An 18,800-nucleotide genomic window follows, 5' to 3' on the forward strand; every position below is an offset into this window, starting at 1 on the left:
GTTGTGTCCCGTATGAGTCTGTCTTCACTTATAGCCTGTGAGAAAGACCCAATCACATGATGGAGAGCCATGTGAGTGAGGCGCTTCAGAGCACACATCACTCAGGAAGAAGGTAATGATAATTATTATATTCAGCCCAAAGGCACAACGGCCACTGGCCGCATAAGGCATGGATTTTTTTTACGGGGCATTACGGTCACACAAAGGGGACGCCGGGAAATTCGAGGCATTATCAAGTGCTTGTCAAATTGTGAATGAGAGACTGATTTAGTGTGTACAGCCTGCGCAAAAAAAAAAAAGAGCTCATGCAACTTTTTTCAAAACATCATTAGAGTTGAATCATGCAGCCTTGCAATGTATTAAAAATCCAAACAAAGCCTGTTTGTAGAACAAAAGTTACATTAATTAATATTTTTTTTGTTAACCAGCTCAACATAGAACAGCTGCATGTGCACTCAAATGGTTTGGAAAGAAATATCCTTTATTTTATTCAGCTTTGTTCAATTGTATTCTTCATACTAAAAAAATATAAAATATTGCCACGGAATTCAAAACAAATCTCTGCTAAATGAACTAATGTAGCCCCAAGAGCGACGTATGTTTGTTGAATGCTGAATGCTAAAAGCGAGACCTCGGTATATTGTTTTTGTAAAGCTGACAGTGTTCCCTTGAAAATCTTTATTTAACTAGGCAAGTCAGTTAAGAACAAATTCTTAGTTACAATGACGGCCTACCCCGGCCAAACCAGGACGACGCTAGGCCAATTGTGCGCCCCCCTATGGGACTCGCAATCATGGCCGAATGTGATACAACCTGGACTCGAACAAGGTACTGCAGTGACGTCTCTTGCAATGAGATGCAGTGTCTTAGACCACTGCGCCACTTGGGAGCCCTGTATACATATTGTTTTTATATACTTTTATTTTGGATCCTGCAGCTTTGTTGAGCTTAGTTGCTGTGAGCTCTGCCGTCTGCCCCGGGATCCTGACAGATTGCTCATAGGGGGACAGACACAGAAGGCCAGCTAGCCTAGCTGGCTCGGCGGTCTCAAATAGAGGTCGCTATATGAACATTTCCAGGGCTGCAGGAGCTGTTTACTTTGCTTTGTTCCGGGACAATGTGGACCGCGCTGACTTTCAATTGCTTGTGGAGGACTACAGGGGTGAAGTGGCTACTCTTAGCAAGCAGGTAGTAAACCTACACAAGCTACTGGGGAATCCATGACCGCCTACTTTTTATTTCACCCCAGTAGCCGGACGCCGCTCTTGTGGAAGTGACGCGGCCATGTCGGCTCTCCACAGCGAACTGGCCAGTGCTCAGCAGGGATCCATCCCGAAGGGTTCTCCCCTTTCCCTGGAGAACGAAGCTGTTCTCGACCCAACCAGCCATGGAGATACGTCACTCACCGTGGAAGTCGGAGAAAGCGTCCTCTGGCAACTGGGGTCTCCTTGGAGATGTTAAGCCCGGACCTGACACAGACCAGAAACTGGTTTGCAGCCCTGGATACAGAGGTTCCGGTGCTTTCTTCATTAGCGGCTTCCCATTCGAGATCAGATCCGGAGGTACCCGCGTATTCGTCTTCAGTTCTGCCTCCCTCTCCGATGGCTTCTACCTCAGATTCAGATCCTCAGAGCTCCCACCCTCATCAGACCGTGAGGCTGCCTGAGAGACCAGCCCACTCAACATCACCAACTGTCATCGTCGTCAGCTCTATGGTGAGAAACATCTTGGTTCCCAATGCAAAAACCCTGTGCTACCCAGGTGCACGAGTACAGGACATCACAAGGCTGATTTTGACTGTTCTACGACAGATGCCGGGAGCTGACGCTGTTGTAGTCCATGTGGGGTCAAAACAACATCAGGAGGGCTAGCTCGGAACCTCTGAAAACGGAATTTAAAGAACTGATTTTAACATTAAAAGATTCCAAAAAACAGCCAATCATTTCAGGTCCAGTACCATCATTGGGTGTGACAGATTCAACAGGATACTGGGATTACACATCTGCCTAAAAGATTACTGTAGCTCTGCTGGAATCACTTTTATAGGTAACTTTGACAACTCTCGAAAATACTCTACAGGAATGACATAGTCCATCTAAATCATCAAGGCTCCTGGACTCTGTACACTCATTTCAAGGCTGTGTTGAAACAATGATTTATCAATGACCCAAGACCAGCTCAGTTAATCCCTACCATTGTGACAATGCGTCATCAAAATGCTGCATTAAATGTACATCATCATAAGGGCGTTGGCCGACAATGTAAGTAACTTAATTTGTCCCTCGAACTGCCCTGAATACCTTTGTTGATCCTACATCTATTTTATGCAGTAAATCATGTGCCTATAAACTATGAGTTATACTGTTAGCATTGAGGTGGTGTGCCCTAGTAGGAAGACCACTGTGTGCAGCTCACCCTGCACTATCAGCTCCAATATAAATAACATGAGCAAGTCTACTTCTGATAAGCTTCCCAGTAAAGCATTAAAAACAATCAAGCAACCCAGAAGTGCTAAAAATAGCTGATATTAACATTTGCAGCCTGAGAAACAAGGTCCATGAAGTCAATAACTTGCTTCTAACAGATGACATTCATATTCTGACCATCTAAAACTCACTTAGATAATACCTTTGATACAGTGTTAGCAATACATGTTTATAACATCTACCGAAAAGACAAATGCCAACGGAGGCAGTGTTGCGGTCTATATTCAGAACCACCTTCCTGTAAAGCTTAGAGAGGATCTCATGTTAAATACTGTTGATGTAATATGGCCACAGGTTCATCTGCCTCACCAACTTAAGCCCATTCTTGTGGGAAGCTGCTATAGACCAAGTGCTAACAGTCAGTTTCTGGATAATGCGTGTGAAATACTTGATAATGTGATATCAACAGAGAAGTATATTTTCTGGGTGATTTAAATATTGACTGGCTCTCATCAAGCTGCCCACTCAATATATTTTTTTTAACTAACCAGTGCCTGCAACCTCGTTCAGGTTATCGGTCAACCTACCAGGGTAGTCACAAACAGCACAGGAATGAAATCATCAACATGTATTGATCACATCTTTAATAATGCTGCAAAATTTTGATTTAAAGCAGATTCCAAATCCATAGGCTGTAGTGACCACAATATAGTAGCCATAATTAAGAAAACCAAAGTACCAAAGGCTGGGCCTAATATAGTGTATAAGATGTCACATACAAGAAGTTTTATATTGATTCATATGATAAGAATATTTGCTGGTCTGTGATATGTAAGGAGGAGCAACCAGACGATGCACTTGACACATTTCTGAAATTGCTTATTCCAGTTACTAATAAGCACGCACCCATTAAGAAAATGACTGTAAAAACTGTTAAATCCCCTTGGATTGATGAGGAATTGAACAATTGTATGGTTGAGATCGATTAGGCAAAAGGTATGACAAATAAGTTTGGCAGCCCGACTGTTTGGCAAATATATTGCAATTTAAGAAATCATGTGACTAAACTAAATAAATTATACTATGAAAAAAAAATAAAGAACTATTCTAAAAAGCTTTGGAGCACATTAAAATAAAATTGTGAAAAAAGACTAACTCTGCTCCATCATTCAGTTAATCAGGTGGCTCTTCATCACAAAACCCAATGATATTGCCAACTATTTAATGACTTGTTCATTGGCAAGATAAGCAATTGTAGGTATGACATGCCAGCAACAAATGCTGACATGACACAACGAAGTATATCAGACCAAATTATGGAAGACAAGAATTGTACTTTTGAATTCTATCAATGACAAGCCACTGGGGTCTGACAATCTGGGTGGAAAATTACTGAGGATAACGGCGGACGATATTGCCACATCTTCAATTTAAGCCTACTAGAAAGTGTGTGCCCTCAGGCCTGGAGGGAAGCTATAGTCATACCGCTACCTAAGAACACTGAAATGACTGCAACACTTAACAAAGAGCTGCAGTGAGTTTCGGAATGGGAAGCAAGGAATAAGTTACTAATACATATTTCCATAACTAATAGCATTGTATTTGGGACAAAACATTTACTAAACCTCACCTACATCTTGTAATGAATAATGTGGAAACTGAGCAAGTTGAGGTGACTAAACTGCTTGGAGTAACCCTGGATTTTAAACTGTTACGGTCAAAACATATTGATACAACAGTAGCAAAGATGGGGAGAAGTCTGTCCATAATAAAGAGCTGCTCTGCCTTCTTAACAACACCATCAACAAGGCAGGTCCTACAGGGCCTAGTTGTCACACCTAGACTACTGTTCAGTATTATTTTTCTTTTCACCATTATTTAACCAGGTAGGCCAGTTGAGAACAAGTTCTCATTGACAACTGCAACCTGGCCAAGATAAAGCAAAGCAGTGCGACAAACAATAGGGTTACACATGGGATAAACAAACATAGTCAATAACACAATATAAAAATAAGTATACAGTGTGTGCAAATGAAGTGAGGTTAAGGAAATAAATAGAACAATAGTGTCGAAGTAATCATAATTTAGCAATTTACACTGGAATGATACATGTGCAGATGAGGATGTGCAAGTAGGAATACTGGTGTGCAAAAGATCAGAAAAACAAATATGGGGATGAGGTAGGTTGTTGGTTGGATGGGCTATTTACAGATGGGCTGTGTACAGCTGCAGCAATCGGTAAACTGCTCTGACAGCTGACGCTTAAAGTTAGTGAGGGAGATGTAAGTCTCCAACTTCAGTGATTTTTGCAATTTGTTCCAGTCAATGGCAGCAGAGAACTGGAAGGAAAGACGGCCAAAGGTGGAGTTGGCTTTGGGGATGACCAGTGAAATATACCTGCTGGAGTGCGTGCTACGGGTGGGTGTTGCAATGGTGACCAGTGAGCTGAGAAAAGGCAGAGGTATACCTAGCAAAGACTTGTAGATGAACTGGAGCCAGTGGGTTTGGCTATGAGTATGAAGCGAGGACCAGCCAACAAGAGCATACAGGTCGCAGTGGTGGGTAGTATATGGGGCTTTGGTGACAAAACAGATGGCACTGTGATAGACTGACTTTCAAAACTCTACTCCGCAAATTGGATGTAAAGTCAAGGATTGGTAGGATAGTCAGTTTTACGAGGGTATGTTTGGCAGCATGAGTGAAGGAGACTTTGTTGCGAAATAGGAAGCCGATTCTAGATTTAACTTTGGATTGGAGAAGCTTAATGTGAGTCTGGAAGGAGAGTTTACAGTCTAATCAGACATCTAGGTATTTGTAGTTTTCCGCATATTCTAAGTCAGAATCGTCCAGAGTAGTGATGCTAGTCGGGCAGGCGGGTGCGGGCAGCGATCGGTTGAAGAACATGCATTTCGTTTTACTAGCATATAAGAGCAGTTGGAGGCCACGGAAGGAGAGTTGTATGGCATTGAAGCTAGTTTGGAGGTTTGATAACACAGTGTCCAAAGGGTCATATGTATACAGAAGGGTGTCATCTGCGTATAGGTGGAGCAAAGAAACACCCGCAGCAAGAGCGACATCATTGATATATACAGAGAAGAGAGTCAGCCCGAGAATTGAATCCTGTGGGACCCCCATAGAGACTGCCAGAGGTCCGGACAACAGGCCCTCCGATTTGACACACGGAACTCAATCTGAGAAGTAGTTTGTGAACCAGGCGAGGCAGTCACTAGAGAAACCAAGGCTGTTGAGTCTACCAATAAGAATACGGTGATTGACAGAGTCGAAAGCCTTGGCCAGGTTGATGAAGACAGCTGCACAGTACTTTCATTTATCGATGGCGGTTATGATATCGTTTAGCAGCTTGAGCGTGGCTGAGGAGCACCCGTAACCAGCTCGGAAACCAGATTGAATAGCGGAGAATATACGGTAGGATTCGAAATGGTCGGTGATATGTTTGTTCACTTGGCTTTCAAAGACTTTAGAGATTATATATATATATATATATATATACAGTTTAAGTTGGAAGTTGACATGAAGTTAGGGTGGAGTCATTAAAACTTGTTTTTTCAATCACTCCACAAATTTGTTAATATGGCTGTGGGGCAGTATTGAGTAGCTTGGATGAATAAGGTTCCCAGAGGTGCCCAGAGTAAACTGCCTGCTCCTCAGTCCCAGTTACTAATATATGCATATTATTAGTATATTTGGATAGAAAACACACTGAAGTTTCTAAAACTGTTTGAATGATGTCTGTGAGTATAACAGAACTCATATGGCAGGCAAAAACCTGAGAAAAAAATCCAACCAGGAAGTGGGAAATCTGAGGTTGGTCGATTTTCAACTCAGCCCCTATTGAAGTTACAGTGGGATATTGGTCATGTTGCACTTCCTAAGGCTTCCACTAGATGTCAACCGTCTTTAGAAACTTGTTTGAGGCTTCTACTATGAAGGGGGGCTGAATGAGAGGGGAATGAGTCAGAGGTCTGCCAGCAGCTGGTCACGCGCATTTCACATGAGAGGTATCTCCCGTTCCTTTGCTTTTCTGAAGACAAAGAAATTCTCTGGTTGGAATATTATTGAAGATTTATGTTAAAACATCCTAAAGATTGATTCCATACATCGTTTGACAAGTTTCTATGGACTGTCACAGAACTATTTGAAATTTCATCTGAAACTAGTGAACACACTTCGTGAGTTTTGATTTGTTTACCAAACGCGCTAACAAAAGTAGCTATTTGGACATAAATGATGGACAATATCGAGCAAATCAAAAATTTATTGTGGAACTGGGATTCCTGGGAGTGCATTCTGATGAAGATCAAAGCTAAGTGAATATTTATAATGTTATTTCTGACTTCTGTTGACTCCAACATGGCAGATATATGTATGCGTTTGTCTGAGCGCCATACTCAGATTATTGCATGGTTTGCTTTTTCCGTAAAGCTTTTTGAAATCTGACACAGCGGTTGCATTAACAAACCCTAGCTTTGGCAAGTCGGTTAGGAAATCTACTTTGTGCATGACACAAGTAATTTTTCCAACAATTGTTTACAGACAGATTATTTCACTTATAATACACTGTATCACAATTCCAGTTGATCAGAAGTTTACATACACTAAGTTGACTGTGCCTTTAAATAACTTGGAAAATCCCAGAAACAGATTTCATGGCTTTAGAAGCTTCTGATAGGCTAATTTACATCATTTCAGTCAATTGGAGGTGTATCTGTGGATGTATTTCAAGGTCTACCTTCAAACTCAGTGCCTCTTTGCTTGACATCATGGGAAAACGCAGCAGTCATACTGTTCAGGAAGGAGATGCGTTTGCATTCTGTCTCCTAGAGATGAATGTATTTTGGTGCAAAAAGTGCAAATCAATCCAAGAACAACAGCAAAGAACCTTGTGAAGATGCTATAGGAAACAGGTGCAAACATATCTATATCCACAGTCAAATGAGTCCTATATCGACATAACATGAAAGGCCGCTCAGCAAGGAAGAAGCCACTGTTCCAAAAACCGCCATAAAAAAGCCAGACTACGGTTTGCAACTGCACATGGGGACAAGGATCGTACTTCTTGTAGAAATGTCCTCTGGTCTGATGAAACAAAAATAGAACTGTTTGGCCATAATGACCATCATTATGTTTGGAGGAAAAAGGGGGATGCTTGTAAGCCGAAGAACACCATCTGAACTGTGAAGCACGAGGGTGGCGGGATCATGTTGTGGGGGTGCTTTGCTGCAGGAGAGACTGGTGCACTTCACAAAATAGATGGCATCATGAGGACGGAAAATTATGTGGATATATTGAAGCAACATCTCAAGACATCAGTCAGGAAGTTAAAGCTTGGTTGCAAATGGATCTTCCAAATGGAAATACTTCCAAGGTTGTGGCAAAATGGCTTAAGGACAACAAAGTCAAGGTATTGGAGTGGCCATCAAAGCCCTGACCTCAATCCCATAGAACATTTGTGGGCAGAACAGAAAAAAAAGTGTCTGTGAGCAAGGAGGCCTACAAACCTGACTCAGTTACACCAGCTCCGTCAGGAGGAATAGGCCAAAATACACATTTATTGTGGGAAGCTTGTGGAAGGCTACCCAAAACATTTGACCCAAGTTAAACCATTTAGAAGGCAATGCTACCAAATACTAATTGAGTGTATGTAAACTTCTGACCACTGGGAATATGATGAAAGAAATAAAAGCTGAAATAAATCACTCTACTATTATTCTGAATTTCACATTCCTAATTTTTACAAGGATTAAATGTCAGGAATTGTGAAAAACTGAGTTTAAATGTATATGGCTAAGGTGTATGTAAACTTCAACCGTAGGTCTGTAACAGTTTGGGTCTAGAGTGTCTCCTCCTTTGAAGAGGGGGATGACCACGGCCGAGTTCCAATCTTTAGGAATCTCAGACGACACGAAAGAGGTTGAACAAGCTAGAAATAGGGGTTGCAAGAATGGCGGCAGATCATTTTTGGAAGAGAGGGTCCAGATTGTCTAGCCCAGCTGATTTGTAGGGATCCATCAGCTATCTGGATTTGGGTGACAGAGAAGCAGGGGAGTGGGGGGGTACAGAGCTGTTGGCCGGGGTTGGTGGTAGCCAGGTGGAAAGCATAGAGAAATGCTTATTGAGATTCTCGATTATCGCAGATTTATCAGTGGTGACAGTGTTTCCTAGTCTCAGTGCAGTGGGCAGCTGGGAGAAGGTGCTCTTATTCTTCAGGGATTTTACAGTGTCCCAAAACCTTTTGGAATTTGTGCTGCAGGATACAAATCTGTTTGAAAAAGCTATTTTTTGCTTTCCGAACTGACTGCGTAAATTGGTTCCCGACTTCCCTGAAAAGTTGCATATCGCGGGGACTATTCAATGCCTGGAGTGAACCAGTCTGGAGTGTACCAAGGGATAGATCGGTTCTTAGTTCCAACATTTTTTGAATGGGGCATATTACATGGATTTAGACTTTTTCCAAAGGTCTTCATCAGTGGCTTGTAGGCTGTGTGTGGAAGCTAGGAGATGCTAAATGTGTTTGTTAATTAACGGTTAATTACAGGTTATTTAATTGACAATCACCGGCTGCCTTCATTTTGTGACCGCCACACCTGTAGTAAATTCAATTGATTGGACATGACTTGGAAAGGCACACACACCTGTCTACATAAGGTCTCACAGTTGACAGTGCATGTCAGAGCAAAAACCAAGCCGTGAGGTTGAAGGAATTGTCCGTAGAGCTCCTAGACAGGATTGTGTCGAGGCACAGATCTAGGGAAGGGTACCAAAACATTTCTGTAGCATTGAAGGTCCCCAAGAAGTGGCCTCCATCATTCTTAAATGGAAGAAATTTGGAACCACCAAGACTCTTCCTAGAGCTGGCCGCCTGGCCAAACTGAGCAATCGGGGGAGAAGGGCCTTGGTCAGGGAGGTGCCCAAGAACCCGATGGTCATTAACAGAACTCCTCTGTGGAGATGGGAGAATCTTCCAGAAGGACAACCATGTCTGCAGCACTCCACGAACCAGGCCTTTATGGTAGAAGGGCCAGACGGAAGACACCCCTCAGTAAATGGCACATCACAGCCCGCTTGGAGTTTGCCAAAAGGCACCTAAGGGACTCTCAGTCTATGAGAAACAAGATTATCTAGTCTGATGAAACCAAGATTTAAATATTTGGCCCGAATGACAAGAGTCACACCTGAAGGAAACCTGGCACCGTCCCTATGGTGAAGCATGTTTGGCAAAAGTATCATGCTGTGGGGTTATTTTTCAGCGGCAGAGACTGGGAGACTATTCAGGATCGAGAGAAAGATGAACAGAGCAAAGTACAGAGAGCTCCTTGATGAAAACCTGCTCCAAAGCGCTAAGGACCTCATACTGGGGCAAAGGTTCACCTTCCAACAGGACAACGAGCCTAGCACACAGCCAAGGCAATGCAGGAGTGTCTTCGGAAGTCTCTGAATGTCCTTGAGTGGGCTAGCCAGTGTCCGGACTTGAACATCTCTCTCTCTCGACTGGTGGCTCTACAGTGAAATAAAACAATAATAACTAACCGAAACAGCAGTAGACAAGGCATATTGACATTAGAGAGAGGCATAAAGCAATTGGTAGGGAGAGCTAAAAAAACAACGGGTAAATGGCAATGAATGGGCAGAGGGGGTCAATTAGGTAGACACAGGGCCTGAGTTCGAGGCTGTGGCCGACAGATAAACAAAGAGGTACAGTAAATCAATAAACAAAAAGAGGTACAGAAACTCAATTGGGTCTGGGTAACCTGATTTTTACTCAATTTGTGTTCTTTCAGGAAAGGCCAATAGCTGTTAGAGTCAATTTGGGTTGTGGGTAGAGGTGGAGAACTGAATTGATCTTTCAGTCATCTCATTTCTGCTATGAGATTTCTGAGAAATGCAAAGGGCAACACAAGAGTCTCTCCTTCCCTGTATTTCAGGGGGAAAGGCTGATGACCACGGCAGCTTTCCAATCTTTAGGGATCTCGGACAATGCAAAAGAGGTTGAACAGACTGGTAATAGGGGTTGCAACAATGGCAGCGGATAATTTTAGAAAGAGAGAGGGTTCAGGTTGTCTAGCCCAGCTGATTTGTACGGTTCCAGGTTTTGCAGCTCTTTCAGAACATCTGCTATCTGGATTTGGGTAAAGGAGAAGCTGGGGAGGCTTGGGCAAGTAGCTGCTGGTGGTGCGGAGTTGTTGGCCGGGGTTGAGGTAGCCAGGAGGAAAGCATGGCCAGCCGTAGAGAAATGCATCCCCCTTTGGCAGTTCTATCTTGATGGAAAATGTTGTAGTTGGGATGGAAATCTCTGAATTTTTGGTGGCCTTCCTAAGCCAGGATTCAGACACGGCAAGGACATCAGGGTTGGCGGAGTGTGCTAAAGCAGTGAGTAAAACAAACTTAGGGAGGAGGCTTCTGATGTTAACATGCATGGAACCAAGACTTTTTCAGTTACAGAAGTCAACAAATTAGAGTGCCTGGGGACACGCAGGGCCTGGATTAACCTCCACATCACCCGAGGAACAGAGGAGGAGTAGGATGAGGGTACGGCTAAAAACTATCAAAACTGGTCATCTAGTGCGTTGGGGACAGAGAATAAAAGGAGCAGATTTCTAGGCGTGGTAGAATAGATTCAGGGCATACTGTACAGACAGGGGTATGGTGGGGTGCGGGTACAGTGGAGGTAAACCCAGGCATTGAGTGATAGAGGTTGCATCTCTGGACGCGCTAGTTATGCTGGGTGAGGTCACCACATGTTTGGGAGGTGGGACAAAAGAGGTATCTTCTGAGGCATGTTGAGTGGGACTAGGGGCGCCGCAGTAAACTAAAACAATAACTTCCTAAACAACCATAGACAAGGCATATTGACATTTGAGAGAGACAAAGCAATCACAGGTGTTGATTGGGAGAGCTAGCTAAGACAACGGGTAAGACAACAACTAATCAGCAAAGACAACAACAGGTAAAATGACGATGGATGGACAGAGAAGGTCGGTTAACTACACACAGGGCCTGAGTTTGAGGCTGGGGCCGACAGATAAACAAAAAATAAAACAAAATGGAGAACTGTGATTAATTAACAGTCCAGCAGGCATCAGCTATGTAGCCAAGTGATCATAGGGTCCAGTGAACAGCAATAGATGAAACAGGGAAGTCGTTACTATGCTAGCAAGCGGGAGACACAGCGTTTAAAGTTAGCAGGCCAGGGCAAGTAAAAGTGTCTGCTCTGACATCCGGCACAGCAAGGGCACAGCGGATGGAGTTACGTCGGTAGACCAGTCGTGATGGTACGTCGGGGCGCCGTGTTGACAAAGGGTCCAGGCCAGTTGGAGAACGAGGTATTGTAGTTATTTCGCTTGCTAGCCGGGAGATGCGCCTGGCTCGCGGCTAACTGGTGCTACCTTCGGGACAGGGGTGTTAGCCGCTATAGCCACGAGGTAGCAGCAATGATCCGATGCAAAGGTCCCGATTTCACAACTAAACCTCCTTCAGTCGCACTGCCAAACAGTCAGTTTTACGACGGTATCTTACCGATCCTTGACTCCGGCGATGTCATTTATAAAATAGCCTCCAACACTCTACTCAGCAAATTGGATGTAGTCTATCACAGTGCCATCCATTTTGTCACTAAAGCCCCATATACTAACCACCACGACCTGTATGCTCTCTTTGGCTGGCCCTCGCTACATATTCGTCGCCAAACCCACCGACTCCAGGTCATGGATAAGTCTTTGCTAGGTATAGGTATAGCTAGGTATATGCCTTCTCAGCTCACTGGTCACCATAGCAACACCCACCTGTAGCACGTGCTCCAGCAGGTATATTTCTCTGGACATCCCCAAAGCCAACACCTGCTTTGGCCGCCTTTCCTTCCAGTTCTCTGCTGCCAATGACTGGAACGAATTGCAAAAGTCACTGAAGCTGGAGACTTACATCTCCCTCACTAACTATAAGCATCAGCTGTCAGAGCAGCTTATCGATCACTGCACTTGTACACAGCCCATCTGTAAATACCCCACCCAACTACCTTCTCCCCATAGTTATTTTTTTGCTGTTTTGCACTCTAGTATCTCTACTTGCACATCATCATCTCCACATCTATTACCCCAGTTGTAATGCTAAATTGTAATTATTTCACCACTATGGCCTATTTATAGCCTTTCTACATTTGCACACACTGTATATAAATTGTTCTATTGTGTTATTGACTGTACATTTGTTTATCCCATGTGTAACTGTTGTTTGTCGCACTGCTTTGATTTATCTTGGCTAGGTCGCAGTTGTAAATGAGAACTTGTTCTCAACTGGCCTACATGGTTAAATAAAAGTGAAATACATTTTTTCCCCCAAAAACATTCAAGCCCTTTACCAACAATGCAGTTAAGAGCAATAAATAAATAAATGATAATAATTCAAGAGCAGCAATAAAATAACAGTAGCGAGGCTATATACAGGGGGTACCGGTACAGAGTCAATGTACGAGGGCACAGTCATCTCATTACAGGAATACTTTGGGGGGAAAAAAAACAGACGGCTATAAATGTATCACTCAGACTTCCAAGTTCAGACCATAGCATTGCAAATAGACTAAAATAGCACAGACGCTTTCATATGCAGCAACACCTAGAAGGGAACAACGCAAAACAGAAGCGGTTGCTACAGCTGAGGGCATACACACTACACTAACACCTTCTCCTCCTCAGCTTTGAATCCCTCTGACCCCAATTACATTAAAGCTTATTAAAGGCATCCTTCAAAGTGCAGAGAGAGATTGGCCTCCCAGCTCTGTGATTATGAGCAGACCTGTCTGGCACTGTTCTAATGTGATTCTAAGTGGAGCTGGAGAGCTCTGTCTATCCAGGGGAAAGGTCCTCAAACTCCCAACGCTGAATAAACTAGTCTGGCTGAAGCCGCTATCATTAAGGAGGCAGGGAGATTTCCTAGCAAAAACAAATCGCAAGCCTATTTTACTTTTTGTATTCAATACATGATGGCTGGATAATGGGGAAAAAAAGATCAAGTCAACCCATATCCGCCTCAGGATAGCAGCCAGACATCCCTTGTGATTATCTGGTAGTACATGTGATATGAACACGTTTCCAGAATTCTTTGAGACACTGCAATGCAAAAAATGGGCAGTGTGAATGCGCTCTCCTCGGCTAGTCCTAATCCTAATACCAGCTCATCTTGACAAGGCAAATGGTATCACCACGAACAGGTGGTGCACAGTATAATTTCCTCATTAACCAATGTTGCAAAAACACTCAGCTCTCCAAGGGAAATCCAGTTATGCAGGAGATATGATATGCACTGGAGTTTCATCACTCTTTATTTGATCAACCACTGCACACTAATTGGGGGAGTCAATGAATGAATCATCGAGCGAGCCTATCTTAAAACAGCATCAGTGTCTTAACCATCAGTCTGAGTCACACAACAACCTCTCAGTATTGTGTTCATGAAATGATCCATGTGAAAACTGTAGGAGGGGAAGGAAGAAAAACACCAGACTAAAGCTGCGAGAGAGCTACTTAATGCTCAGTAGCAATGCAATTTCTCTTGATTATGAAAATGTGTCATCCATAGTCCACGGATAATGTAAAGTATGCTTACAGTGCATGCATAAATTAAAAAGCATCAATGAGACAAAGGAAAGACTGATTCCCCTCAATGAAGGCTCATTTCTGCAGCAGGAATAACAGAGTCTGATTCCATTAGGACTAGGATGTAGGAGCTCATCCCCCTCAGGACACATGAAAAGCCCCTTTTTCCCCTGTGCTGCTGCTTTCCTCCTGATGGGAGCCTGCAGGAGCAATGAAACTCCTGTCAGATAGATCTAAAGTAGAGAAAGGAGAGTGCAATAACCCAAATCTGCAAATAGCAACAGCTGACATGCTGGGATGCTGCTCTAGTCAAACAAGCCCTGGGCTTTCCCCAGATCTGATTGAGATATGCCTCCCTGGCTTGGTTTCTCTGTGAAAGGGAAAGGCAATATGGATAGAGTGGGGTGAGATGAATCACAAGGGAGGAGAGGCATCAGGCATCCAGACACTGGCTTGATGTGAGAATGTATGTTTAGGTTTCTCCTGTTCGTTTCCTAAATGTACATGTACCTCCTATTGTTATTTGATTGAAGGACAGAGGGGTTTGTTGCTTTGAGTGCGCACTTTTTTTCCCCATAGGATGTTGGGTTATGGTGGCTATAAATCTCCCCTGGGAAGATTCTGCATGTAGACCAAAGAATCTGCTGGAATGGGTCACTGTTTATATGGACATATCAGGATTGGGAGAAGGCCGAGTTTACTTTTGCGACGGTGGAGACTTCCCAAACGCCGGCACCTTCAATTTGTAACACGTATAGACCCAGAAGTAAATCTTGCAGCTGAACAAATTCAGCAAGATTTTACTTCTGAGATTAAGCTGGCTATCATCTGCTGGAGATGGCTTTATTAAAGCCTACTTTAAGAGAACTCAGTTTCAACACTGAATCACGTTAGGGATTCTCCTGAACTTTATGTTGGCTCACTTAAACATTTCTGTCACAGCTCCTAAATAACATTGCCCTTTCTCTTCTCCTTCCAGGTCACAAAATAAACCAACAAGCTATATGGCAATAGCCTATATAAAATCAGGCCTAAATGAGCTCATGATAATCACAACCTACCTCACCAACAAAAAAACAAAAAAATCCATCCAAATTACTTTTGTGATTTTCGACTCGCTCCTATTGTAATTCTGCCTCATAGCGAAAGGAGCCTCACGATGGTGGAACATTTTGAATCCGGTGAGTTCCAAGAATCTCATAATGAGGTAGGCTACTACTGAGTACTAACAAGGCTGGCTCAGCTGGACACATGCTTTTACTGAGCAAGTGAAATCAATACCATTAGATGTCTTCAGGCTACCTACCCCCACTAAGGTTACCACATTTGCTGTGTCCAAGGTTCAGTCAGGCCAATGTCAATGAGCTAATAAAGGGGGTGGAATGTGGATACAGCAGGATGGGTATACAAGATGCTCAAGTAGGCTACAGATCTTTAATTGGCAAATAGTTAATGAAAAAGGAGGATTAATAAACTGAAAACCAATCAGAAGTATGGACAGTAGAATTGTGGTCCAACATAATGATCATCCCCTCAGTTGGATAGGCGACCGTGTTTGGGTGTGTGTGTCATACATGGCTGGACAGCAGGATACACACACACACACACACACACACACACACACACACACACACACACACACACACACACACACGAGGAGGTATGACAGTGTCCATTCATGGACATTGGCCAGTCATGTGAAAGAAGAGATTCTGTCACTGTCCAGAGATGGCTAATGGCCAACCATGCGGGAGAGAGAGGACCTCTTACCATGCCTTCTGTGGCTAGCATGACAGATTGTAGGCCTCACCCCTGGCAGTGCTGACAATGTGCACTCACAAAGACAGGCATTCCATCAGCAGCCTCTAAGAGCAAGATCCAATAAAATAGAGCGAATAACTTATGGAGCTTGTACCTTGTGGCAAACACAAGCAAAGCCAAATATGAAAAGGCTCAGTCTTTTTTTTTACATGTCCAATTTGAATAGAAAATATTTGGGGTTCTATTCAATCTGTAAGACAGAAATTCAGCTTTACAGCATGATTGAAATTTAGAGGCAAAGTTCCCACATTAGGGGAGACTGTATTCACAGTAAATTCTGCCACATGTCACCTAAATCGGAAATTACATTAAAATTCAGTGATAAAAATTGAAGAGAGCCCTTTAGGCTATGTTTCAATGTGGAACCTAATCTTTAAACTATAGCCATAAAGCCCATAGCTGTTGGTGCAAGTGAGTGATATAGGCTATCATACAAAAGGGAATCGACACTAAAATATCCTCTAAATAGACCAGAGGACATTTAATGCAAATACTGTACAACTATAAAACTGTAGGATAAGCTGAATCAGCCTATGCATACAAGACTAACTTGGCCGCTTAGACAGTCCTGTACCAAACTCATTCAGTGTCAGTTTACATCTCATCAACAACAGGACAGGTGGTGTCAAGCAGCAGCCATCTAAAACACCGCATTCAGTCAGCCTATTTTAAAAGCATGGTAAATCCATTCACTCCAGTCAATGTGCAGACATCAAGACTGGGAGACAAGGTTAACAGGAAATGTCACACAGCAACATAAATCCACCATTGAAACAAGACACAAACACCAGCAAACATAAATGATTAAAGTTCCAAAACACCCAACACCTACATTTTTTCCACTTGGTTGTCATCCACAGCTATCATACTCAAGCCAGAACGCAATTTACCAATCTAACAAGCACCATGCTTGGATAAGCTTGACAGACAAACTGAGTGTCCAGTACTTTGGGTCAGCTGAAAGGTTAAACAGGACTGGAGAAGTCTGAAATACAACCTTTCCAGCAAACCAGAGCTATGGAACCTAGAACACAGGAGCTATTGAGTTAGACTGGGAGGAAATAGGAGGTGACACTCCAAAAGCATTGGTCATTGACCGATTGTGACAAGGAGCTTTTTTAAATGTATTAATTACTTTATTGTTCTGAGGACCTTTGCACTCTTCCAATAGTAGTCTGCTCCTTAAAACAGGAGATACTATCATAACCAAGTCCCGATTCAATTGCTTTAGGATGAACATTGTGAGGTGTAAAGATCATTCACATCAACCATCTGACAGACCGTTTTCAAGAGAATTACTGGGCAAATACTTTACTAATAATAATTTGGTATCCTTTAGACACAGTATTGAACTGTATTAACATATTCCTGTCATTAAATCAAACAGACAACGACAGCAATTAGAATGTTGTGGCTTAATACATTTAAACACCGGACCACATTGGATTAGACCTAAAAGTCAAATACTTTTTTGTTGCTACACTGTGGGTAATGTTTTACCCATAGTCTGCTTAACAGGGCCTAGGCTAATCAGGGTCAGTCAGCAGCAGATTTGGAGAGAAACACACTCATCTCGCACAGCTCCTAATATGGAAATTCAATTTAAAATTGTTCATTCACAGGATAACAAGCCAACTTCATGATACATTATTCAATGTATGTAATTTATATACACATGTGTTTTCAATCAGACAGGTAATTATTTATATAAAGTAGTAAAGTACACAAATATAATTTTAAAACATTTTGGTCACTCTTAGTAACGTTAGTAAACTCATTTGGAAGATTGCGAGTCCAAAATCTGGTTTCCCACCGACGGCAGATTTTGATTTAGACAAATTTACAAAACAGATGCCCCGGGGACAAACATCCTGATCCTGGCTGGCAGCCTAACTAAACCGTTAGTTTGGGGGTTAACATTTCCATAGCCATATAGCAGTCATGGTTCGGTGCTCTTCCAATGCTGTATACATCCTCAGTTTCAGACACGAATCTTGTTAGCTAGCTGGAGAGCTAGCTCACTTTATAGCTAACTAACGCGTTAGCTCGCCAATTAAATTACGTTACCGAGTTATTAATAGATGCGAGTTAGTGTGTTCTGGTAAGTGTGTTCTTAAAATGTACCGTATGCGATTAATGAAAATGATACATTTACCTACACACAACTTACCATATCATAGACGTTCAAAATTATCGGCTCGTTTGCCATCACTGGCATCAGGAATTTCTTCGGATCCTGGTGCACTTTCGCCAGTTTGCTTCGATCCACACACCCTCTTCTAGTTAACTAGTAATCTTTTTTTTTTCTGTAGTTAGCTTGCTAACTACTTGACTTAGTTAATCGTACTAACAGGCAAATTAAACATTCAGTTCACCACAAGAGCCCCGCATCCGAAAGCTTTGTCCAATTTTCTCCATAAGCAAACAGCTGTGCACGGCAGTCGACTAGCTGGCAGGCTAGCTACTGGAGACAGTTCGCGATGAAAGGGAGTCGTTAGCGAAAGTGAATATTTTCTGCGTGAAATTGCCATTCAGACACCAAAATGACATTTCTTCTAATAAACCCAAATCATGTGAACTACTTTCCAAGTTGAATTTTTTCCCCCCACAAAAATATCCAACTGAAAATCGACTGTATTCTCAGGTAACGGGTGGCCACTGCTGTGCTGTTTTGAACGATACATCGACAGTCGTTTAGTCAACCTGGATATCGCTGATGAGATTTGACAGGATCGGCTATCCATTACTCAACCTAACATTTATAAATACAAAATTTTATGAAGCCTCAGATACATTTTATCAAATTGCTATTGCTTTAAATGATCCAGCTAATCTAGCAAAATCGTCATGAAAATTAAAGGTTAGACATAACTACCCGGCCTTGGTTTATATTCTCCTTGGTTTATTATCAATTATTTTAAAGAGTACTCATATACCAAGAAATAAA

The 18,800-nt window shown here is 42.6% G+C and overlaps 1 protein-coding gene across 1 annotated transcript in view; it reads right to left on the bottom strand.

The window, feature by feature from the left end:
- desi2 (desumoylating isopeptidase 2) overlaps nucleotides 1-18,568 on the bottom strand; it is a 46,459-nt gene extending 27,891 nt beyond the window's left edge. Inside the window, exon 1 of the mRNA XM_024388180.2 lies at nucleotides 18,024-18,568. Coding sequence (XP_024243948.1) covers nucleotides 18,024-18,071 — 48 coding nt within the window. The 5' untranslated portion in view covers nucleotides 18,072-18,568. The remainder of the gene's footprint in view (nucleotides 1-18,023) is intronic.
- Between the last annotated feature and the right edge of the window lie 232 nt (nucleotides 18,569-18,800).

Source organism: Oncorhynchus tshawytscha, linkage group LG25, assembly GCF_018296145.1.
Source record: "Oncorhynchus tshawytscha isolate Ot180627B linkage group LG25, Otsh_v2.0, whole genome shotgun sequence".
In the NCBI taxonomy this organism is placed as follows: Eukaryota; Metazoa; Chordata; class Actinopteri; order Salmoniformes; family Salmonidae; genus Oncorhynchus; species Oncorhynchus tshawytscha.